This window comes from Halyomorpha halys, unplaced genomic scaffold (assembly GCF_000696795.3).
Source record: "Halyomorpha halys isolate HHAL.00 unplaced genomic scaffold, Hhal_1.1 Scaffold192.1, whole genome shotgun sequence".
NCBI lineage: Eukaryota > Metazoa > Arthropoda > Insecta > Hemiptera > Pentatomidae > Halyomorpha > Halyomorpha halys.
Genome location: NW_027108514.1, coordinates 401,940 through 428,800, shown reverse-complemented (window position 1 = coordinate 428,800; position 26,861 = coordinate 401,940). Strand labels below are relative to the sequence as shown.

Below are 26,861 nucleotides of genomic sequence, written 5' to 3'. Positions count from 1 at the left end.
CAATTGACCGTATAATTTTAAATATAAAGAAGATGGTTAGGGTTAAGGTGAAAAGAACAAAAAAATTGTTAAAAAAATATTTATTTGCCGACGTTTCGCGCCACTTTGTAGAGCTTCATCAGGGCTAAAAAGATACTAAAACGAACATTATGAAATATTTATAAACTATTTTTGTTATTTTTGAACCATATTTTTCATACTTCATTCATTTATTTATTTATTATAGAATATCACATATTTAATAATAGACAGGTCTATTAATAAAACATGCCATATAGCAGACCTCGAAAATTATTTATAACTGAAAAAGAATCCAGAAATCTTTCTGAAGAGTCAAAGCTAAATGCAAACTTTGCGGAGGCAGTAAGTTACGATGTTGTCTTTGTTTGCCCAAACTGTTCCTCGAGAGATATCTTCCAGACAGGACCGTAAAGTCCAAGACAAGCAGCGGTAAATGTCACTCAGGAGTGTAAACAAAGAGTCGTTCATCTGAGTGTTGTTACACTCAGCACTCGGTGGCGGCTTCACGGGTCTTCAGTCCAAGGGATTCTTATAAAACAAAAAAATGTGCCCTTTGGCCCAGTTCGGGTTCCTTAACTCCTTCTGCTCAATCTTTAATATCGGATTTCAAAAGTTTTTTTTAAATTTATTTATTTAATGTGGTTTACATCTGTAAAAGTAATCAATACAATAAGTAAATATGTTGTATGTTTTATTTACACTTGAAAATCTTGGGAAGGAACCACCCATTGGTGGTACTTCAAGCATTAATTTAAATTAGAAGGTCCCGTGGCCGTCTTCTTAGCAGACGCCTTGGAGGATTATCAGGGATTATTAAGGATAAGAGATTAGGAACTAATGGGTTAGGATGGGTAAGGAGTTTGGGATGAAAAGACGTTGTGGATGAGTTTATTTGTAACGTAATAAGGAGGATCAAGGATTTTACGTAGGATTTTGGATTGTAAGGATTGGATGCGGAGGGATTTGATGGTTTGGTAGAGCCCCAGAGCTCAGTTCCATATGTCCAAATTGGTCTGATTATCGTTGTGTATACTATTTTTTTGTAATGAATGGGGAAATTAGAGTGTTTGTCAAGTAAGTGTTGTAGCAATCGAAATCTACCCAGTTTCTTGTCGTTTCAGTCATATTAGTAATTTAATTTTTTTTTTTTTCTATTTTTTTGTATGATGTATGAATGGGTATTTGAACACTATTACTAATTATCCTCAATTCGTAGTAGATTGTATTAATTCTTTTTAACAATTATTATATTATCGAAAAAAACAACATATTACTAATATAGATCACAAGGTTAAGGGGATTAGTCTTTAATCGGAAATGCAAAAAATATGCAGAGTCCGTTCAATTTTTTAATTGAGTGGCGGTCCCAAAAAATGAAAAGCTTGCCCCATCATGATTAGAATAGGTTAGTCACCTGTAGATAACCCCGATAAAAGGACGGATTATTTTTGGTTCCCGGGCTGATACAATTTTAGGTTTTTGAGAAAATATATAAGGAAAATGTGTTCTCACCAATCGTTATTATATCTAGGTTATTATATCGTTATAGATTGATATGTTGTGACAAGAGGTATACATATAACAGTTAACGGTGGCAGTAAATGTGATAGTTAGTCCACTGACATTACCTGTAGTATTACGGATCACGCCAGACCCAGTGCGATATTAAAGTAAGTAAAACTGTCGTGATAGTACATGCAGCTATTTCTGTAATTATCTAAGTTATACCATGGTAGTGGCGAACACTTTGGCGTAATAAAAGTGTCAGATAGTTCACTGTCAAAGAGTATACATGTGACAGTTGCTTCAATGACATAACTTGTACTATTAACTATCGCACCTGAGCTAGTGCGAGAGCATAATCGAGACAGTAATAATAATAGAGTTACAGTTATAACGATTCTCCAAGAGCGGGTGGTTAGGGATGGTTAAGTGTAAGCATTCATCAAATTGGTAAACTGCTAAACACGCTAAGTCTTTGGAAATTGATTCTGATAAGAATAATTTTAAGAGTCCAAATAATATTCATTTATACAAATATATTTGAATAACTGCCTTCAGTTATTATCCTGCCATCCCGAATAAACAACAGGTAGGTGGCTCATTTTCGGTCGGCTAGTAAGCAGACTACTTAGTTCGTAAAAATGAAGTTGCTGGAAATACGTAAGGATGAAAAATATGAAGTTAGGAAGATGGGTCTGACGGTGGATTACGTCCAGGATTAGGGACTAGGAGGATATAGGGATCTACCGGCTTAAGATGGGAAGATTACATGGAAAAATTATTAAGAGGAATAGGAGTCTGAGGCTGGAGAAATCCCTCAGCTCAGGGGGTTCAGTGCTTAGCCGAACGGATTGCGAGGAACGAAGACGTTCCGTTTCTGTTGATTAACTCCATCACATATAAATATTTTTTTAATTTATTTTTACAGATACAATCGAAACTCGACGAGCTAAAAAATTATGCGATACTTCGAAGTCGATCCTGTTTAAATCTTACTATGATAAGGACTTTCACTGTTGAATTAAAAAATGACCAGTGGATAAACAAAAATATATGGCAGAAAGATAGTCCTAGAGGCGGTAAATAAAGGTACAAAATATAAGAAAAAACTATTTAATGTTAACTAACGTTTCGCCTCAATTTGCAGGGCTTCATCATGGCTAAATCAAAAACAAGACACAGACACTGTAAGAAGTGACAGAATATTAGAATAAATATACAGAAAAAGTTAGAAAATATACAACAAACAAAAATAATAATAACTTTAAATTAAGGAAGTAACCTATAGGTGCAAAGGAATTAATAATAAATAGGAAATCAGTATTACAAATAAACAAGAAAGCGTAATTAGTTTCCTATCCACCAACTTACTTCCTCAACTTAAGCTTATTGTTATTTAAAAAAAATATATATTTTTTTTGTATATTTTCTAACTTTCTCTGTATATTTAGTCTAATGTTCTGTCACTTCTTACAGTGTCTGTGTCTTGTTTTTGATTTAGCCATGATGAAGCCCTGCAAATTGAGGCGAAACGTTAGTAGACATTAAATAGTTTTTTTTTCTATTCTGTACCTTTATTGACCGCCACTAGGACTATCTTCCCGCAATATATTTTTTTTATATCGCCTGGTCATTTTTAAATTCAACAGTGATTGTGCTTATCGTAACAAGATCTAAACAGGATCGACTTAGAAGTATCGAGATTTTTTGGCTTATCAAGTCTCCAGCTACATAGTTTTAACTGTGTCAGTTAAAAAAAATTAAAAAAAGTTATATGTGATTGAGTAAATCAATACAAATGTAACGTCTTCATTCTGCGAGTTAAGGAACCGGTATTATAAATTTAAACAATTGCCCCTTGCCCAACTGAACCTATGTCACTTTAGACATATGGTTGCATGTGTCCACATTCTCTTACAATTTTATATAAAAAAGGAATCCAATAAAAACGACTAGGTTCTAAGAATGCCCCTGAAACCCTTCTAACAGCCCTTTCAAGCCCTTAGTATCCTGTATCAATGGCAAGGGCTGACACTTAGGTAGGTACATGCTGTCATCTCACAATGGACTTGCATCAGTCTAACTATTTTATGTTTAACACATGAAAGTTAGTTATCACAAGATCATGACTCTTACCCCAATATCTTGGAAGCCTCACACCCTGCTTCTAGTCACACCTCTTTCCCCCTCCCAGATATTTACTTCAAATTTCATAAGCTCTCTAGACTCCGCCTAATTTCCTAAATTATCTGATTGGTCCAAACCCCTTCTCCTATTCCACTATTTTATTTCTTCCTACCCCCTCTTCTCAAGTGTACATATATATTTCCAAGCTCTAGATAGCTAAGTAAGAAGAGAGACACTCTGTAATAGTGAAAGTAACATGTAGTTCTTGTAAATATGTTAGAATAAAGTCATTTTAGTCTTCACTGATTCTTATGTTATTTGATTTGCACAATCCGCTCGGCTAAGCACTGAACCCCCTGAGCTAGGGTCTCAACCTACTTTCTACGGTCAACTATCTTTATCCAAAAAAAAGTATATTGGTCTTATCGGTTTTTTATATTGACACGTTACCACAAGTACTCTGTCTCTCTAAACAATAACATATCAGACCATCATTTTGTACCTTGTGAGTTAGTAAAGTAGTATTACATAAAAATAAATAAAGTAAATTTGATGTAAGATCAAAATGGAGTGATATAAGCATGTAGAGAAACTACCCATTAGTAGCACTCTAATCATATTTCAACACTAGAAGGTCTCGAGACAATCTTCTTTACTGAAAATACTTATATTTATAGAGTTCTATTTGTATAAAGTAATTTTTATTGTCATTACTAATGCTAGAGGGATCACAAAAGGAATATCTCTGGCTGAAATTATTCTTGGACGTCTTCGGCCATCTGGATTTCCGAGGCAAAAACGGTTCCAATCCGAGAGTAGGGAAGTGGAATTCGTTTTACAATTGTTAACGGTTATTTAATTGCTAAAGCTGAGAGTTAAAGCCCTTAACGACCTTCGTGAGCAGTTCCAAACCAAGGGTTAATTTTCTTAAAAGCATTAAGACGTCCTAGAGATTAAGTTAATTGCTGTTTTTAAATAGAATTTCTCAAAGGGAGAGAGAATTATCAGAGAGCGGAGACCCTTCAGATATTTTAAATCCTGCATTTAAAACTTATAATAGGTCGTTACTTTAAGATTTATTTAGATTTCACTAGCAGGCCCGGCCATTTTTCAAAATTGCTAGATTAATTGAATAAAATTGAAATTTTGATATAAATTAATATATTTAGATATTTATAACTGTGTTGAGGTCACTGCCTGGTTGTCCTAGTAACGCTCTTACACTATGCCCAGATTCTACTAGGTTCTACGGATAGTTAATTTGATAGATAAAAAAAAAAGTAGAAATAAATAATTTAAATATTCCTGCAAATGGATGAGACGATAAAGATAAAATAATAGGTGTAAAATAGAAAAAAAAAGGAAAATGTGAGCATAACTATAATATTATTGATAAAATAAAAAATAAACTAAAACAATGTCTAATATAAAAATCAATAATATAGAAGATATAAGATATAAAATAGAATTAATATAAAAGATAGAAAACTAAAGGAAAATGATAAGTGCTTGATAAAACAGAAAAACTCTTTGAAAGATAAAGATATATTGAAACAATAAAAGAAAAGTGTAATGAGAAAATAAATGAAAATTAAAATGGTATTAATTAGGTATAGAATACTCCAAAATAAAACTAACCTAAAGAGCTCTGCATAGAAAAACATTAATAAATTACAATAGTAGATTTAAGTGGCGATTGCAATGCTTTAATTAATATTGGTGCTATTTAATCACTACTGATATCATAATGTGGCTTATAGAAACAGAACGATACGGCGATACTTGCTTTGGTGATAATGTACAGATTTAAAGAGATAAATATACAGATAAGTGTAATTGATGAAAATGATGGATAGAAACAGAGGTGAAAAGAAATTTAGATAGGTTGGACAGACTGAAGATAGGTCAAGAAAGAAAAAAATACAAAGATACACTGCACACACTAGGGAAGATAGAACAGACACTGTTATATTTAGAATCTAAAGAGGTTTCCAGTGCATTAGGTAGGACTTACCTCTACTAACAACTTACTTTAAGATTATTATACTATTGTAATACATTTACAGAAATCTAATAGTCCATTATTTAAGGCAGTGGTGCCCAAACATTTTTGTCCTACCACCCCCTTTCCAGGAAAAATATTACAGAGCGCCCACCGGAAATCAATTTTTAAAAAAATTGAATAAAAATTAGTAAGAAAATGTATATGTATTAATGCTTCTACCTTTTTCGTAAAATATAGCAAAGAAAAGTGTAAATTAGAAACATTGAACTTGGAAATTATGAAACTATTTATTGAACTCAGAATAGAATGTAATACAAAAAAGGTTTAAACATTCGAAATAAATTTAATGAGAAGGATGAACCTGGTGTACTGCAACCAATTTAGTAATCCTCGACTCTATTAGAGTCAGCAGTAATATTGTTTACCGTGACAACTTGTAGTAATTCATCGCCCCCAAATGCACCTATGGACATCATTGTCTCCCTCGATGCAGCGCCCACTTTGAGAATCACTGAATTAAAGGTGATAAGGAGTAAAATCGAAGCTAAATTAAAGGAAAGGAGAGGAAGGTGAGTTTGGAATATATTTAATAAATTCACCAAATTTAGACAATAGAGCAAAAGTGGCCTGAAGGATTTTGGACTGTAAGGATTGGATTCAGGATGAATTTGACGGTTTAGTGGAGCCCCAAAGCTCAACGCCGTGTGCCCAGATAGGCCTTATGATAGTCATGTAGATCAGTCTTTTGTAATGTATTGGCAATTTAGACCGTTTGTCTAGTAAATGTTGTAATAGTCGGAATCGACGAGTAGTTTCCTGTCTTTTTAGGCTTTTATTTGGATTCAAATAATACTTTTTTTACCGGAGAAATCGAAATAACCTATAACATTCTTGGTAAATTTTCCGTTCTCTAATTAACTCTCACGGGTCGAACTTTATTTGTGTTGTTATTTTTCAAACACTACTTAATAATTTTAAAACTTGGAAAATATTAAGGTATCTTACAATAGTACATTTTATTTTTTAAAAATCCTTCCCTCTAGAGTCTTAATAAGGTTTAAGAAATTTTCGTGGCTGGAGATCGCGTGCTTGAGAAAACCATTAATAGCCCAAAACATCATATCTTTAATCTGCGTTATGTTAGAAAATTATCTTTAAATTTCCTTCCATTTTTCATTTAAGGTTTTAGAAAATAAAGCTCTAATCCTCTCGAGACAACATTCACTGTACAATTATTTTAAATTATATCATAAAATAACAAAAGATGTATTACATAAAAGTTGTTTTGTTTTTTTATAATTAAATTCAATTTTTAAAATTAATTTATAGTTGTAAAATAACTCATTGTAAACAATAGTTTGAATCATTTTTTATTTTATTATTTTTTTTTAACCTCTGTGTTTCTTTTTTTGGTAAGTTGTAACGATGCTCAATACCTTTCCTCCTTCTTTAATCTAATTAAATATTAATCAGTTTCTGTGTTTTTTAAAATTTAGTTTGAGTATTTGTAATGCGATAATTATTACCTAACGGGTGATGGGATTCACTCTTTTTCATTATATTGCAATAATGTGCACCGTTAGATTCCATAAAGGGCCAGGGGTTCAATAATTCGTTAAGAAATACTTCTTCTGGAACAACGATTATACAAGGAGGTGATATTTTTAATAACACGCTCAACCGCCAGAATTTTGCTTGACTATAGAGGCTGGGTGAGCCTCAAGAGGGCTCCTGAAGCCATATTTATTTATACGTTCTGAGTTACAAGGCAAAAATGTTTAATTTTTTTTATAATTTATTTATTGTTATATACATAGTGACATGACACAAACATGTGGAGAATCTACCCATTGATAGAACTCCAATAAAATTTCTAGAGAAGATATTAAGGTCATCTTCTTTTCAGACGCCTACAAGTATTGCAATAGTAAGGATTGCATTCGGGAGAAATTTGATGGTTTAGAAGAGCTCCAAAGCTCAACTCCGTATGTCCAAATAGGCCTTATAATCGTCATGTAGATCAGTCTTTTGTAATGTGTTGGAAGTTTAGACCGTTTCTCTAGTAAATGTAGTAATAGTCGAAATCAACAAACAGTTTACTGTCTTTTCTGTCTTGTATGAGGATTTCACGTCAGTCGTTTGTTAAAGGATACTGTAGGGCAATAGGTGATGGGTTTACGACGAAGTGTAAATGTGATTTGGTGGGATTTATTGGAATTAGTTTTAATCCTCAAATTTTGGAAGCGTAAAACTTAAAAAGAAAAAAGAGGACCAAGGTACGAAAAACGACGCACTCGAAATCGACTGAAATACTAACTGTATCTGCTGATCCTCTTTCTATACATTAAGCTATTAAGCTAGTGTTTGCATCGGAGAGATAGGATTAAGCCTGTTATTTCCCTCTATCAGGCTTAACTTATATATATACATATATTGTTTTAATATTCCAGGAGAGCGGCTGATCCAGTTCGCCTCCGAAAACCTGGTGACTGAGGTGCTTATCCACCCGCAGCTTAACACCTTAGTACAATGCATGAGGAACTGCCTCAGTAGTTTCACCAGGCACCGCCACATCATTCACGCTGGCTACACTTCTGCTGGTAATGGAGCCTGGGTATTGCAAGTAAGTTAAATTTAATAATTAACCAAACTAAAATATATTAATAATATAAATTAAATGGAATGTTATACCAATTTAAGATGGTAAGAGAAGAAGCGTTTAAACGTAGATTGAAGCAGTATTTGTTACGTCAGTTTACACAGTGACAATTTACAGCCGCAACAGCAACTATCGCAGATATTGCTATGGTGCTAACTGAAAGATAACTGTCATATATTTTTGTAAGACTACAGTCGCACTAAGTCTGACGTGATAGTTAATATTAAAGGTAGAGATAAAAGATAAGCTTCTATCACGTTAATAGTATAAGAGCCCGAGAGGAGAAAAAAGGCAGACATTTCACACCAATTTTCTTTAATGATAACTATGTATAATCACTAGTCTAAATTGATGAGTCTGCCAAGTATAGTTAGGGGGAATAAAAAATGGCGGCTGTTTCAACAGGTTAAAATAATTAATTTTTCATTTGGAGCTCTATATCTTAAAAACTACCAACAACACTAGAAAATCTAAAAAAACATTATTTAAATTTGCTGAAATATTATCCCAAATAGAGCTATTTACGTCGTATAATTCTCAATATATAGCTTTTTAAAAAGCAACATTTCATAAAAATGTACTGAAAGATTAGTAGTTAGTTAATTTATTTTATTAAAACTACCAACTACACTAGAAAACCTAAGAGATTATTATTTAAAGTAGAGAAAATTTTCTAAAATATGAGCTCTAATAGAGCTATTTACGTTCAATAGTTCCCATGATATAGCTTTTAAAAAAGAAACATTTCCTTAAAAATATGCACTGAAAAATCAGAAGTTATTGCATTTGTTTTGAAAAATTTATATCTCAAGAACCATTTGACTTACAGATGTCTATTAGCACTCAAATTAAAGGTAGTTCAATGCAGTATAAAGTAGTTTTTTACATTTATATTTGCAGGAGTAGAAGTTTTCATATTTGCTAAAATAAATTTATTTATAGTTGTTCAGAAAAAAATTTATATGCGCACTTTATATTCATATGTGAATATCATAAAAACTACTACCCCTACGAAGATAAGTGTCATAAACTACTTTATAGTAAGTTAAATTACCTTTATTTTGAGTGTTGGCAGACTTATGTGCGTCTTATGGGTCAAGAGATATATTTTTCAAAAATCCAACATTTTATACGAACAACTAGAAATTAACATTTTATGAGTTTATTTTGTCAAATATCATAAAAACTACTTCTCCTATAAAGATAAATGTTATAAACTATTTTATAGTAAATTTAACTAGCTTTAATTTGAGTGCTAATAGACATCTGTACGTCACATAGCTCCTGAGATATAAATTTCTCAAAATAAATTAACTATAGATTTCAAAAATAAATTTCATTTGCCAAATTTATATTTATATGTGAATATCATAAAAACTACTACCCCAACGAAGATAAGTGCCACTCATTACTTTACAGTAAGTTAAATTAATTTTATATTGAGTGCTGGCAGACATATGTACACCTTATGGTTCTTGAGATATATTTATTCAAAAATCAACTATTTTATCCGAACTATAAATCAATATTTTGTGAATTTATTTTATCAAACATCATATAAAATACTACTCCGACGAAGATAAACGCCATAGACTACTTTATAGTACATTGGACTAGCATTAATTTGAGTACTGGCAGACATCCGGACGTCTAATCATTTTTGAGATAAAATTTCTCAAATTCACTTCTGATATTGCAGTACATTTTTTCTAAACTGTTCCTTTTTAAAAAGTTATATCTCGGGAACTACTTAACGTAAATAGCTTTATTAGGGCTCATATTTTAGCGAATTTACTCATGTTTCAATAATGTTCTCTTAAATTTTCTAGTGTAGTTGGTAGTTTTAAGGATATAGAGCTCCGAATGAAAAAAAAATTGTTTAACGTTTCGGAACAGCCCCCATTTTTTATTCTTCCTACCTATATACTTGGCAGACTCGTAAATTTTGACTAGTAATTATACATAGTTTTCATTAAAGTAATCAAATGACTGCCTTTTTTACCCCGGCTCTTGTACTATTGATGAATATATACGTCTTTTTTACTGTAATGTACATTAGTCAGGAAAAATTATTAATATAGTTGCTTGAATAAAAGATAAAAAAAGAAAAGAAATAATATACTTCTAAAACCCACCTTTTTCAAACCACAATAAAAAAAAATTATGTATCAGTTCATATATATATAATCCTACACGATGTCTATATTTAATTTAGGTATTCTAGTGTAATAAGTAAAGTTATTAACAATTCTGAGGCATTTTTATTGGAATAGTTGAATTTGTTTTTATATAGGTTGAAGTAGTAAAGCCCCATATGGGGCAGGCATAAGTTAAAATGGGTCTTAGTACTGCTTTCTATAGTATCTATTTATTTCTAAGGGATAATTTTGATTTTATTTTATTTAAAATTTATATTTAAGTAAAATTTTCCTTGTATTTTTTTCAATTTTGAATTAATGTGGTGGTTAAATAATAGCTTGCTGTCTAAAGTGACACCTAAGTATTTAACTGTTCTGGCAAAAGATACAAAGATATTATTTAAATCTATGGTCCATGGAAGTATAGGCCTTCGTTTAGTGAAAATAATGGCTTCTGTTTTATCAATAATTAACTATAATCCACATTTTTTTAAGTTATTTAGATTTTTTAAAGCATTTTTTAGCCTATTAAAAAGGGCTATATCGACATTTTTTTTATTTTATAATTACGTTTTCACTATCTATCTCATAGGTATGAGTACAGCAGCGCTTTTACTTGTCGATTACAGTAAAAGGTTGACGTGACAAACATAAGAAGATACGTGACTGTAAAATAGAGCAGCCTTGGCCGATTGGATCGTGCCCTTAGGGCGAGATGGGAAGGGTTCAAAAGATATCCTCAGCCCTAATAGAATGGCCCCCAGCCCGAAGGGCAGTAAGTTTTTGTCCTTTAGAAATTGGACTCCGGAGGAAGGAGGTAATAAAGGAAAGAAGAAAGGCCTTCAAAGGACGAGAATCCTCTTCATCCCTTTTTCAACAAGGCGCCCTCTCGCCCTCATTCACCGATCTAAACGCTAGCCTTCTGGACGTGATATGTTCTTCAAGTACTTGAGTAAAAGAAAAAAAAGGACATGTACCGACTCCTGTAACTTCTTATCTCCTCCAAATGAAATAAGAATCAATCAGTAGTCTTTAATGAACTAGAATAATACTTCAATAAATGGATGATTAGTCTGAACATTGAAAAACGTACCAGAACCGATCCTGAAAGGTAAAAATGTAAAATGGAATCCTGCCAGTGAAACAGAAAAATACCAGGGAACTCACCTTAATCGCTGCCTTACCTGGAACCACCATGTCAACCATCAAACTAAATCATTGCGTAGGCTCCTTACTTTGTCACAAATAAAATCATCCATAAAGACATTAATGTTCAATATGAACTAGCCCGAACCAGATATCATTCCTTCCATTACAAACTCCCATACCAACTAGATTTTAACCTTGATTCCTCCATTTCTGACAATCCTCCGAAGCACCTAAAAAGAAGATGGCCTCGAGACCTAATGTAGAAATACTATTAGAGTACTAGCAACTGGTACTTTCTCGACATGCCTCTATTATGATGCTGCAATGAAGTTACTAGATGTATTTGTATTCTTTATTGATTTTTTTAATTTTAATAATTTAAAAAATTAAATATAAATATGGTTCGACCAGATGACATCTATCGGTCGCTGCCAAAATAAAACACAAAAATGATAGACATAAGTGAAAGTTATTAATCCCAATTTTTACTATTAGGGAGTTGTGAAGGCCACTACAATTTATAAGCTAGATAAGTACACTTTGAATTGATCTCAAGTAAAAATAAATAATAATTATTAAAAAAATTAATTTAAATTAAATAAACATTAACTCAAAGGACTTTGAAGTGAGTAATAAAGCTGTAAATTTACAATTAGTGAATTAATATAGTAATAAGAATAAAACAAGATAATACAGAATATGATGATAATAAGGACCTCATAATATCTATTGCTAAGCACATATATTGCTAATTCTAATCGTGATAGAAAGTTTTTATGTAAATACAGTTGTAAATAGCAACAAATAAATTTAAAAAAATATTTAATTCGGTCAAACTTATGCAAGGTTAGCAATGCTATATCCTATCCTAAATATTAAATCCAAATTAAAATTCAGAAAAAGCTATTCTCATTTTTAAAACAATTCTCAGACAACTTATGATCTATGACTGTGAAGTTTGGGGAGCGGCATCCTTTACGAAAAGGAAAAATTACAATATTTTCAAAATGAATTCATAAGAACTGCAGTGGATGCTCCTTGGTTTGTAATAAACAGCCAATTGCATCGGAAAATAAAAATAGAGGCAATAAAGGATTACATAAAAAAAAAAGGTGCACGAAGTTCCACTCTCAGTTACCTACAGTTGAAGAAGCAGTGACCAGGGGTCACTAGTTTATGACGTTTATCTTCGTAGGAGTAATAGTTTACATGAAATGTCCTAAAATAAATTGATTTGTAGTTGTTCGGACAATTATTCATTTGCCACATTTATATTCATATATGGATATCATAAAAACTACTATCCCTACGATTATAAGTGTCATAAACTACTTTATAGTAAGTTAAATTTCCTTTATTTTGAGTGTTGGCAGACATATGTGCGTCTTATGGATCTAGAGATATATTTTTTCAAAAATCCAACATTTTATACTAACAACTATAAATTAAAATTTTGTGAGTTTATTTTGTCAAATATCATAAAAACCACTACTCCTACAAATATAAACATAATTTACTATTTTGTAGTAAATTTAACTAGTTTTAATTTGAGCGTTGGCAAACATCTGTATGTCCAATGGTTTCTGAAATGAAGTTTTTCATAAATCAAACTTATTGTCCGAACAACTATAAATCAATTTATTTTAGCAAATATCATGAAAACTATAATTCCTACGAAAGTAAACGTCATAAACTCCTTTATAGTCCATTAAACTAGCTTTAATTTGAGTGCTAATAGACATCTTTACGTCACATAGTTCCTGAGATATAGATTTCTCAAAATAAATTAACTGACTAATAATCTTTCAGTAGAATTTTAAGAAATTTTGCTTTTTAATAAGCTATTTCTAGAGAACTATTGGATGTAAATATCTCTTTTAGGGCTAATATTTCAGCAAATTTACTCTTCTTTAAATAATGTTATCTTAGATTTTCTAGTGTTGTTGGTAGTTTTTAAGATATAGAGCTCCGAATGAAAAATTAATGTTTTTTTAAGGTTTTGAAACAGCCGCCATTTTTTATCCCCCCTACCTATACTTGGCAGACTCATCAATTTTGAATATTAATTGTACATAGTTTTCATTAAAGTAATCAAAAATTGGGGTGAGATAACTGCCTTTTTTACTTCCCGGCTCTTGTACTATGATAAGACGGTTACTATAGTAACATAAATGATAAAGCTGGCTTCACTGTATCTTCCTCATTACTAGTCCGATTTAGTAGATTTTTTCTTATTCTTTTAGACAATTTCATTATCTATTGCCATGTACATACTACCTAAAATATGAATATATTTTAAATAAAAACCCTCAATGTGCTTTAATATTAGTACCGAATTGAAACAATTTAGCATTACTCACCTATCAAAGTGGAGCAAAATATTTTTTAGGAATGATTATGAATTATATTCGTTTTTAGCACTTCCAGAAACTTAATAAATATGAATTTTCGAAAAAATCAGAAAATATTTTTTTTTAATTTTAGTGAATAAAAAATCATTTAATAGAATCAGTGATATTTTTTCTTATTCTTCAAAAAGCGGCAAATCGATTGGTATATAATAGATACGAAAAAATCGATTGGTATATAATAGATATGTAAACATCGATTAGCATACAATAGATATGTAAAAAACGATTGGCATATAATAGATATGTAAAAAAATGCATACCAGCCTATAACGTTCTCGGGAAAATCCTGAACAATTTGCAAACAGATCCATCACGAACGGTTGAACAGTAGGGCAGAGTATAAAGTACGAACAAACAAGTATTGCTTCTTATATATTAGATGTCAATACGAGGACAATTGAAAGTTGATGGATATATTTCCAATTTTCCAGCTGTAATTCCAGAAGAAACAGGAGAACACAGATAAACAAGATGGAGGAAAGAGGGGGAGGGAGCTTTTGAAGAGAGGAGACCTTATTTAAGTTATACGCGTCATTAGTCTTTTGTCGTTCTCAGGCTTGTCAGAAAAGTTGTTCCAGATGAGGAAAAGTTTACTTCCCTTTCAAGGAACATCTGGAAAGCCTCGCCTACTCGCCTGATGAGCACTGTAAGAACACAAGAGTTCTTTGCAATATAAAGACAATGACAGCGAGGAATGGAGTTCTGGAGGAGACGTCCCAGTTTAGAAATTATATCAAGTCTCAATGGGTTAACATTTATTCCGAAGCGAACAAACGGAATTATTCTCAACTTCTCTGCTCAGGCTAGAATAGATTGGTAACTTGAAACAGAGTCCCTCTTTCTGAATTCCTTCAAGCACGTAATATAGTTGGAAATGAATAATCACATAGAGAGAGAGAGAGAGAGAGAGAGAGAGAGAGAGAGAGAGAGAGAGAGAGAGAGAGAGAGAGACTTTATGTAGAAAGGGACTCTCCTCTAATACATATATATAGTATAAAACATATGAGTGGTTACAGATAGTACATTACTTATACGCTTTAAGTGTGGCAGATAGTCAAGTTCTAAATAAAAACAAATTATTTTTTTAAAAAAATATTATAACAAAACTTTGATATTTGCTTTGAACTTTTACAGGATGGGACATATTCATTCTCCGACTTTGCGGACATGTACTCAGAGCACGAGGTGCAACGAGTCCTGCGGGCTTATGAAGGGACAGTGAGCGTCGATGTCCACTGTTCTGGAGAGGGCGACTGGTGGGCTCTCAAAGCGAAGGACCCATTTTCCAAGGTAAGTTGAATCTCTATCCCAAGAATATTATAAACAGACTCCTGTATCTTTTTAATACTTTATTTTCAAAAACCTTATAGCGCTGTTCATCCCTTAGTGTAAGAGGCCATGTCTCGCATCCATAAAGAACAGTGGGAAGGATAATAGTTTTATAATTTCTAATTTTTAAGTTTTTGGATAGAAGGCACGAGCTAAGCAGTTTCGAAATTGAAAAATAACAAGCATTTTCCGCCTTCAACCTCACTTTTATTTCCTCATCAATTTCATTTTTCATTCTTTTTATTCTAGCTAGCATAGAACCTAAATACTTAAACCTACCTACCTCTTCAAATACCTCCTATATCTATATCACCAAAATTCTACTGCTAACCATAAATAAAAATTTTTTTGCCTTTTCTCTCTCAATTTCATTTTATTTTTATATATTTCTATTATTAACTGTTGTTATGAAATCAGCTTATATATTATAATATAGGTATAATGATGTTAGGAATGTTTCCCAGAGGTCCGTCAGTACATAGAGGCAAACATCACAATCGTTCTGAATGGTTTTATATTATATTTCAAAACTTAAAAATTTTGTTAATATTTTAAGTGCTACCATCTTTTGCAGATTCAAATCTTCTCTAAAATATAACAACTAAAAACATTTAAATATTGTTATTATTATTAGAAATACAATAAGTTCATCATCTCGTTTCATTTCACCAATCTATGACATGAATCAACAGCAAATATTGTTATTGTTCTGAAGATAACAAATTTAATTAGAATTAGCGAAATGTACTTTGTAATAATTCTTCCTTTTGAGAATTTAAGGAATATAATATTGAATCATTTATAAATATCCTAATTATAATATTAATTTTTTTTTTATTATTTAATTATACATTATTTAAAAAAATAGATATTTTGATTTAAATTTTAAGCTGGAAAATATTTTAGTATTCTAAGAGAAAGCCAAACTGGAAACAGATAAGCCAAAATGGAAAAGGGTCTTTGACAGAAATTTTGTGATTTTTAGTTCATACTTACGTCTCCAGCTGTTCGTACACATTGTAGTAATTGTATATGATTAGAGTAACTTAAAGTATTTACACTTCTAAGGTTCCTTACCTGTAACACACAGATAAATATTCAAATATGCCATCAGTATAAAATTGACTTTGTTTTACATAAAAAATTTTATTACTAAAGAATTTGAAATATGCAAAAAATAAAATTTATATGCACTGTCTCTTTGATCTATGCAAGTGGTAAACATACCAAGAAGAAAGTAAACAAACCAAGTATCATTCTGCTATGTATTTTTTATTGCATAAATATATAATGTCCAATACTTAGCATATTGTTTTGGGATGCTCCCTTATACAACACAGTTTTCTTCATACTAATTACATTTTACATAATTACTCTATTTTACATTTTGGTAAAACAAATCAAAGGGGAAAAAAAATCATTGAATTAAAATAAAATACATAATAGTGGGTAGAATCAGCAACATGAAATGCATATTGATTTATATTTACAATAATATATGTTTAGTTCTTTTGTGTTTATATCTATGGGTTGTAATTTTAGTATAATTTTCTATCTCTCTTTTTTTTTTTTTTTTTATTCTGAAATTTTACTATACTTTCAACATTATACGATAGACAACAATTTTATCTTGCTGTTCTTTTTTAAAAAATGGTTTTATATAATTGGTCTCTTAAGCGGAATATGTTATTATTAGATGTATTACTGTTTAGTATATAATCAGTTTTTTTTTTTTGTGGTAATTTAGAATTTCTAAAAAAGTATAGAGTTATTTTGTTGATGATGTTTTAAGGTAAAAAGCATTTCTTTTGTATATTTTTGGAAAATGTTAAAGATTTGTATAATTCTATGCCTAAGTAATTGACAGACAGAGCCCATGGTACTGTGATAATATTTAAAACTAAGTGTTTGAATTATGGACAGTCTCCATTTGGAATTTATATACAATATTCAATATTCAAAGAACTTTTTGCAGGTTTCTAGAGTACGACTGAACCCACCAGACAAGGGAACAACAACAACAGCAGTACGAGACTTCCTCAACTACCTGAGCCAGTACCTGGTGCCAGCAGGACTCAACGACCTTCTGGAACCATCGGACGTCGTCGGTAATATTAGATTCTCCCATCCAACACTATATGTCTTCCCCGGCGGTCAGGGGGATGCCGCCCTCTTCGGCATTAATGGGTAAGGACATTGATAGATATTTAGTTAAAAAATAAAAATCTATTAATTATTTTTCAAAGGATTATAATTTTATATATCAATTATATTAAATCAAGGAAAAATTCAACTCATTTTCATATCTTAATTTTTTTTTTTACAAAGGGTGTTTTGAGCTATACCATCTTCTCTTTAACCTTCAATAATAATACATATTTTCTCTCTTGCATAGTATTTTTCTATCCACATACCAGTTCTTCATCATATTTCTGCAAAAGAGTTGAACCTCATCTGAATTTCAGATGCTCATTTGAGTTGAATCTCCTTTCGGTCAAATATTCTTTTAATTTAGGGAATAGGGTACCATAGACAGGGTGTTTAATATTATTTCACGTTTATTATGGTCCCAGTAGGATTAATTTGATCAGCAATATCGCCCATTGATCCCAAAATACAGTTATCATGACTTTTTTTTTATATAATTTTTTGTATTATTACAATATATATTGTATTGACCCTATTTTTACAGACTTTATACATACTGAGATCATAATAAACATGAAACATTATCATACACCCTTCCTGTAGTCCCTTCCTCTAAATTAAAAGAGTATTAAAAAAGGCAAATCAGTTCCGATGAGGTTCAATTCAAGTTGAATGTTGATACAACGAGAAACTGGTATGACATGAGGATAAAAAACAATCATAGCTCCTTCAAAAATGCATCGGCTGAACTGACAATAATGTAGAAAGTTAGCCTAATGTTCAAACTTTAAAATTATGTTAATATTATATAAAGTAATTTTTAAAAAATTAATATTTTTTTAAAATTGGAAACCTTAATTTTTGGATTACCCACGTAAATAGAAGTTTTATGTATTTGGATGCTTTATAATTCCATCCTCATAACACCACAGGGACAAAGATGAATTGATGAAATTCCTTTAAAATAAAAACTTCATCAACTTCGCGGAAGTTTATTATGTTGACACCTACAGATCTGTGAGATACCCGGATATTGTTGAGTTCTCTAAAACCGGAAGCATGGCTCTGGTCTTGGATCTGATGGTGAGATTTCAGAATAATAACCTCCATCAGGTGGTGGACGGGAAAGGAAAAGTAAGGAAATTTATGAAAAGTACATCCCTTTCCTTAAAGAAAAATTCCTCAAGATGTTTGGAGAGAGAAAGAGTTCACCTTGATGGGCCTCTGGTTTGGATCTGGTAGAACAATACCAAAAAGAATTAGGAAGACAAGAAGACCTAGGTGTTAGCATCGGGGAGATAGCAATCTTAGCATAAAATATTATTTTGGTCTGTCTAGGCATCATACATCATCACCTGCAAGTGAATTACCTCTGATATTATTCATTTGTGTTTTTTTTTTATATATATAGATTTTTAACCTATTTATTTGAGTATTTTAACTTATTTATTCATTTATATGTGTTTTAAATTTATGTATTAGTTTTTTAAACTTATTTGTTTTGTTTTTAACTGTTCTACTGCTGTGATTATTTTATTTCTGATGTATTTATAAATTGGTATTTATTGATAATGTCTGTTAATTTGCATAATTGATCAAATTTGTGTTGCGGATCACTGGAGAGGAGGGATATTAAAGAGTGAAGTAGGGAGAATAGTGTATTGAACAAATAGATAATTTGTTATTGCCTTTTTGCGAGAAGGAGGAAAACAAATATTTATAAGAAAAAATAAAATAAAATTGTTAAGAAAGAAAAAAAAATGTATTTAAAGAATATATTATATTTAGTTAATTGATAATTATTGTTTGAAAAATTGAAAATATTGAAGTATGGTAGTGTATATATGCCCAGTTATGGATTGATGTTTATACTGCGTGTTATAGCAATCCAATGTACGTGGGCAGCACTGCCAAATAAAACATTTCCCTCTTGTAGACTGTTGCAATGCATGATCTAGCAACCAATTATTAGATGTATATTATTCAATAGAAGAGAATACAAACAAATACATATATTCTTAAGCAAACCAATGTTTTGTTGCAGATTTAACATGTTGGTGGATGGTGGATTTTCCCGAAAAGCGTGTTTCTGGGACTTTACCCGTCACCTTGACCGACTAGACTCTGTTTTAATGACTAGAATTAATAATGGTAATCTTCAAGGTCTTGCATCCTTATTAAAGAGGAAAAAGTCCGAACAGGTCTATCCACAAGTAGGACATTTCTTCTCAAATATTCCAGTAAGTAATATGATCTCTATAGATATTGATTATATATTTACTTATATTTTTTATAAAGCAAATTATTTTAGCATACTGTCTGATTAAATTCTAGAAATAATGCCATATTATAGGTATTAAAGATTTATGTCACTTAAAATCTTTAAAATTAATTCCAACATCTCTGAAAGATTGATAATTTGTCTATTCTGAGATGAAGCAATAAATTTACTTTTGACTAAAGCTATTTAATAACGATTGGAGTTTTCTATTTTTTTTTTTAATTCCATGTGTAGTCTTTGAAAAATGAAGGGTCCTATGAAAAAATTATGAAGTTCAATTTGTTTTTGTTTGGTTGTCAGAAAAATTTAATTTCAGTTTTTGTGACTACAAAGCTTTTTCATAAAAAAATTCATGACAAAAAAACATTAAAAACACATATCAAACTCCGGAATAATTAAAATATGTTAAAAGTTTAAGTAACAGTGACCTGTACTTAAATAGAACTTTTAGTGAACCTAATTGTTTTCTTCTCTGAGTTCGATTTGTTTTCATTTCATGTCAGTGAAAATAGAACCTCATCGTTTTTCAATGGAGCCTTCAAATGTTTTGTATCGCTTGCTCTCACATACATAATATGTTTTTTTAAACCACTAAAAAGATTATTAATTTATGTATTATATATGTAGCATAGAAATGATATCATTTTAAAAAACAATGTTACAGGATAGAAAGCAGGTGTTGTCTCCTGATGGTGATAAAGACCGCGACCCACTTTTAATAAACCTAATAGAACAAGGGCAAGAGATGCTGAGCGGCCTCCGGCACCTTGGCCTAAAGCCACAGGCTTGTTACAGAGAACCTAGCGTCGAACCAATTAACCTCTATCACAAAGTAGGCCATGGAAAATTAGACATGTATGTCCTATCGCCAGCCAAGGATAGCCGTGAAGTTCGAGAATTCTTGGCCAAATGGGCAGCAGTTGATTCGAAAATATTTTGTAGTTATAGTAGAAAAGGAGAGTTCAATTTTCCATTAAGTAGTAAAACATCTATTTGTGCACTTCTAGTTTGGCAACCTGCCAACCCAGAAGATAACATCACAAGGCTTCTATTTCCTGGAAGTACTCCGCAGCAGAAAATTTTTGAAGGTTTAGACAGGCTTAAGAACCTTGAGTTCATGAAGCACCCTATTTGCTCAGCTAAGTCATTATCACCTACTTCTTCGACTATTAGGTTGAGTATAAAGTCAACACCGAAACCTGCAATAATCGAAAAAGTTGCAGAAATCGAAAAGAAACAGAGCGAGACTGTCAAGGCTGTGAAACAAGTAGGAGAGATGAAAAAATCTACTCCACCACCACCCAAACCAAAACCTAAAGCCGACAGACCAAAGGAAAAACCAAAGACTGATTTAGATTCTAAGCCAGAGACTGTTAAGATTGATAGAAAAACTACTGAGGCTGTGCAGAAAGTAGAAAAAGAAGTTAAAAAAGAAAAACCTAAAAGGACGATGCAAAAACCGCAAGAGAAGAAAACACAGAAACCTCCTGAGAAAAAAACGGATTCAGTGAAATCGTCTCCAACAACACCTAAGAAAACTGTAGAAAATAAACTCACTGAGATGGCAGCAGCAAGAACAGAAATAAAAACTAGAGCTTCCAAAGCCAAAGCTTCACCAACTTCGACACCAGCAAAAAGTGCCAAAGAAGAAAATAATAGGAAAGTTGTCGAACTCAAAAGTAGGGAATCAACTAAACATCAAAAAGCTCCACCAACTAAGAGAGAAGAACCTAAAAAAATTGAAAAAACTGTAGGGAAAAAACCAACAGCATCTCCCAAAGGGATGAAGTCTTTGTCGCCAATCAAAGCAGCAAAACCACCAGCTAAACAACGTTTAGATGTAAAGAAAACAAGCAAAACTGAAAAAGACATAATCACTGATTCATCTGCAGTATCAACACCATCAACGGTAGATGCAGAACTAACCAAAGCAAAAGAGGAAGCAGAAAAAACAAAGGAAGTCAGTGAAAGTAAGCCCGAAGATGTAAGTCGAAAAACATCTGAGGACATTGGCAAATCGATATCTAAAGAAGATGATGATGAAATACTAATAATTGAAAAAGTGGAGATTAGTGATGAAGTTACTGGAAAAGCTGATGTAGAAAAAATAGCTCTTCATCTGCAAAAACTAGATGAAGAGAAAAAAAAGATACCAAAAGAACAACAAGCTAGTGCAATTGAAGAGAAAGAAACAGCAGACACTGTCAGTCAAGAAAAGACTGTTGGGGAAACCATGCCTTCACCAGAGACAAAGCAAGTTGCCCAAGAAGAAGTACAAGATATAATTGAAACTGCCACAGAAATAGTTACAAAGAGGTTGGATATTCAAAAGACAGACTCACAAGAAATATCAGGTAAAGACTTGGGATCAACAGACAAACTTGTCACTCCCAAAGAAAAAGATATGAAATCAGTGGAAGTGGAGCAAAAAATTGATGAAAGCCAACCTGATGAAAGATTTTCGACAACAGTTGAATCAGGAGCAACAACAACAGCACCGACACTTCCCGAGGATGAAAGGATTCCTCTTGATGAAATTAAAGAAGGAATCGAAGAAAAACATGTAAAAGAAGAAACAAAAGAGAAAGAAATTATTGCAACCCCTAGACCAGAACAACCAACCAGTTTACCTCAGGTTCCAGTTATTGCTGGAACAGTTTTCGATCAACGAGCACAACTTTTAAAGGACATAGTGAAAACACCAGATGAAGTAGCTGATTTACCAGTTCATGAGGAGGTGGATGTGGGCATATATGAAGGAGCAGGAAAGGATGAATTACTATCTCTTCCTCCAGCAAAGAAAGAGAAAAAGGATGATACCACAGAAGAATTGAAATTATTTAAAGACAATTTAGAAAAAGAAGATAAAAGTAAAGACTTAAAGGAAGACATGGTTGAAAGTGTTGATGTTCTGTCTCATACAACAACAGACTTAGATATGATAAGCAGCAGCCCGAAATCAGGCAAACCTTTAGAATCTGAGGAAAAGGAAGAGGTACAGGAGGAAGAAAAATTAGACTATGAAAAAGAAGATGGTCAAGAGAAAAAAATTGAAAAGATTTCAGAACTTGATAAAAAACTGGATGATCAGTTATTAGATAAACCTGAAGAACCAAAAGAAATTACAGAGAAAGAAACAATAGAATCAAAAGAAAAAGAAGAAACTAAAGCTCCATTAGTAGCTAAATTACAATTAGAGGAAATAGCAAGACCATCTTCAGCTGAGGAAATAGAAACTGAAAAGGATGAGGGTGTCTGTCTTGATGAGGCTACTCCACAATTTGAAACTAAAGAATCTATAGCTACTGGAGAAAAGGTAGAAGATGTAATTAAGGAGGGTAAAGAAGAAATCAAATTAGAAGAAGAGCGTACAGAAGAGTTGGAAATCAAGGTTAAAGATTCTGACAAGAAAACTGAAGCAAAGGAGGTTGATAAGAAACTAACGAGTGAAAAAGAAGTAGATGAAGCAGCCCCTGAAATGGTTCCAGAAGCACAAATAGAAGAACCAAAAAAACTAGAGGAACAAACAGAAACCAAAGAAGCCATAGGAAAAGATGTTCTTGAAAAAGAAAAGGAAGATGAAAAACCTAGTATTGAAGATCACAAAGAAAAAATAGAATCTGAAACAGGTATTGACATCAAATTAGAAAAGGATGAAAAAGTTACAACTGACAAGGAAACCCTTCCTGAGACCAAGCCTTTAGAACTAGAAAAAGGTGAAGAAGAGGAAGCAAAAAAAACTTTACTAGAACCAGAAAAGAAAGAAATAACATCGTTAGAAGAACTGAAAAAAGAAGATAAGGACTTAAAAGAATCAAAACAAGACCTTAAACAAGATGTAGATGCTGTTGAACAAGAGGAAGGTAAAGATATTTCTGAAGAAGAAATACATAAGAAAACACTAACTCCAGAAGGAAAGACCCTAGCTTCAGAAATAGCAGAGTCAGAAAAAATAAGAAAAATGGAAGATGAAGAAATTATTAAAAAGGAAATTATAGATCAAGCAAAACTTGATGAAAGTGTTATTAAAGAAACAAAAAAAAGTGAGCAAGTTATAGAAGAAGCTCTCTTATTGAATGGAAAATTAACTGAAGACCTAGAAAAGCTGGGAGAAAAACCTGTTACACAAGAAGAGATTGAAGAAATCATTCCTGCAGAACTTGAAAAAACAATATCAGATCAAAAAGAAGAAGCAAGTGAGGGAGAAATAAAAAAGGAAGATGGACAAGAGGATCTACCAAAAATTGAAAGTGAGCTACCTATCTCAACCAAAGATGAAATCACACCATCAAAGAAAATTGAAGAAACAGAAGATAAAAAAGAAATCCAACCCATTGATAAAGGTAATACTTTTTAGATATATCTATACTAAATAAAAAACAATTATAATGAACAAGTACAGTATATTAAGTTTGGAATCTTTAGATTACATTATAATAGTAGAAACTCTGTGGGGGCTTCCCCAAAATATCTTTTTGTTTTAATGAAATTCAGTCAAAAGTAGATTCTACTTGGAGGCCACCATGGTGTTTCCTCCCAAAGTAGCTCAATCATGCTTGTGTAGTGACTTTAAGTAACTCCTATAGAACTATATATAACTTCTAGTGGGTTATGGATAGAGCAAAAAAAAAAATACTTGACTATTGCTGGCTTTGTACTTCTATATTGTAACAGCAACTGTAAACAATATATATCGAAGATTTAATTCCCAAATTAGTTTTAAAAATTACTGTAAAAAAATTTTCTTTTTTGAAAAATGTTTAACATTATTCAGTTCCAATAATACTATAAAATATTATGAACATTCCTTCGACACAACTGAATAGACAAAGTTTTGTATGTATGAGCAAGGGATCAGTCAGCAATGATCCATTCGAAATAATAACAACTAAGTAACCATTATGAAGAATATAAAAACATTTAGAAAAATCAACAATATTTCATGAATTGTTTGCAATATTAAAAATAATTTTCTTTTTTTAAAGCAATTAGTTGAACAGAATGTCATGGAGTGAAAGTATAAAGATACAGGCTTATTGAAAGGCCGTAAATAAGATAGATAAACCAAGAAAATAAAAGAAGAATAAGAATAAAACTCAAATGAACCATTCATTATACTACAAATTTGTAAGTACACACAACCAATGAACTATTGGATATTTAAATAAAAATAATACATGTGGCTAGAGCTCTGTTATAATGTTGCTCATTATATGATGGATAAAATATGACACTGGTCATGTTTATTGCAAAGGAAAAAAAATTAAACATCCAACACTTAGTACCCATTTATCGACGTTCTCAGCGGCAAGTGGGCCAAGTGGTGCTTTTTGCCAACCCCTGGCAGCTACCTGAGTTGCCCCCGTGTACTAACCAAGGTGGGAGTGCCAAGATTCATTTTTCGGGACCGCTGAAAAATAAATGTTAACTGCCCCTGGGGAGAATCGAACCCACAACGTTTCTGAACCATGCGCTCTGGTACCTACGTCCAAACCCGCACGGCCATTGTGTCCCTAAGAGCGATGGCAACATAAATACAAATTCTTACAGGAGATTATCTAGATCCCATGTTCCAGTCGCATAAGCCTCATAATAGGTCAACTTAACTAACATGTTCAGAACAGAGTCAATTCATGTCTCGTGCACAGCAGACTAGATGTGATAAAATGTAGATAGTATTTACAATATAATATAGGTTAGCTTCTGTTTGTTCTAGTTTAATGTCTGATCAATTAGTTAAACAAAATATAGTTTAATCTATAAATTCATTTCTGTAGGCTTTGATAAATGAGAAACATTTTTATGAATGGAATATAGTCCGGGTGTGGTAAAAAAAACTCAAATAGTAGAATTATACTATTTTATTAGTATTGGCTATTTATTGGCTCAATAAAATAGTATAGCTCTACTATTTGAGTTTTTTTTTACCGCACCCGGACCATATTCCATTCATCTATACACACGGTCAATCAACAATCTTCCAGAAACATTTTTATGTAAGGCGAACCCACTGTTGGTTCCTTATAGAACGTGTTAAGTATTGTAAATTCATGAGCCATTAATCATAAATCCTTAATAAGTCTCTTTAACTGTAAATTTCATATAATTAAAAACCACAAATTATTAATTTATTAATTAGAAACAATTCCTGTTTCAGATGAGACTGTGCCAGAAATAGAAGCAAAAGAAGTGGTGATACAGGGTGAAGTAACAGGAAAAATCAAATCAGAAATCGAAGAGAGTATAAAAACAGAAATACAAGAAACAGTGGAAGACATAGATGTCCAAAAAGTTGTAGCAGAAGAAATAGCTACAGAAGTAAAGGAGGATGTAAAACTAATAGCTGAAGTAGAAAAGATAGAAACAAAAACTGAATCAACAGAAACAATTCAAAAAGCTAAAACAGATACATCAGTAGAAGAGAAACATTTAATTGAAACTAAAGTAAGTGAAGAAGAAAAACTTCGTTTGGAAGAATCTGTCCTAGTAAATGGTTTAATAAAAGAAGAAATGGTTTTAAGCGATAGTTTAGCATCAGATTATGAAATGGAGCATGTAACTGAAGACACAATCCTTAAGAAGTCAACTGGAGAAGAATTGGAAAGTATTACGAAGGAATTATCAGTTCTTGGTTTTGAAGCTGTGGATTCTGGTGCAGATCAGTCAAAAAAACCTATTGGTACTGGCATTATTGGAAAAGATATACAGGCAGAAATTAAGGCTATGGATTTGACTGCCGAAACGAAAGTATCTGATGAAATATTAAAATATGATGAAAAACCAACACAAGCGGAAATAAAGCCAATAGAAATTAAAGATGAAATAAAGTTAATGGAACTAGAAATTAAAGGTGAAATAAAACCAATCGAGGAGAAGAATGAAGCTGAAATAAAACCAACTGAAGAAATAAAATCAATGGAAGAGAGAAAAGAATCTGAAGTAAAACCAACAGAAGAAAAGAAGGAAGCTGAAGCAACACTACCTGAAGAAAAGAAAGAAGCTGAAATAAAACCATCTGAAGAAATAAAAGAAGCTGAAATAAAAACAACTGAAGAGAAACCAGAAGCTGAAATAAAACCATCTGAAGAAA

At 31.9% G+C, this 26,861-nt stretch overlaps 1 protein-coding gene across 1 annotated transcript in view; it reads left to right on the top strand.

Annotated features, from left to right (window-relative positions):
* The window catches only part of LOC106679285 (microtubule-associated protein futsch), a 42,170-nt gene that overhangs the window by 2,638 nt on the left and 12,671 nt on the right, over positions 1-26,861 (top strand). The window contains exons 3-8 of the mRNA XM_067046835.1: positions 8,107-8,279; positions 15,148-15,303; positions 17,318-17,529; positions 19,535-19,730; positions 20,436-24,114; positions 25,929-26,836. Coding sequence (XP_066902936.1) covers positions 8,107-8,279; positions 15,148-15,303; positions 17,318-17,529; positions 19,535-19,730; positions 20,436-24,114; positions 25,929-26,836 — 5,324 coding nt within the window. The remainder of the gene's footprint in view (positions 1-8,106; positions 8,280-15,147; positions 15,304-17,317; positions 17,530-19,534; positions 19,731-20,435; positions 24,115-25,928; positions 26,837-26,861) is intronic.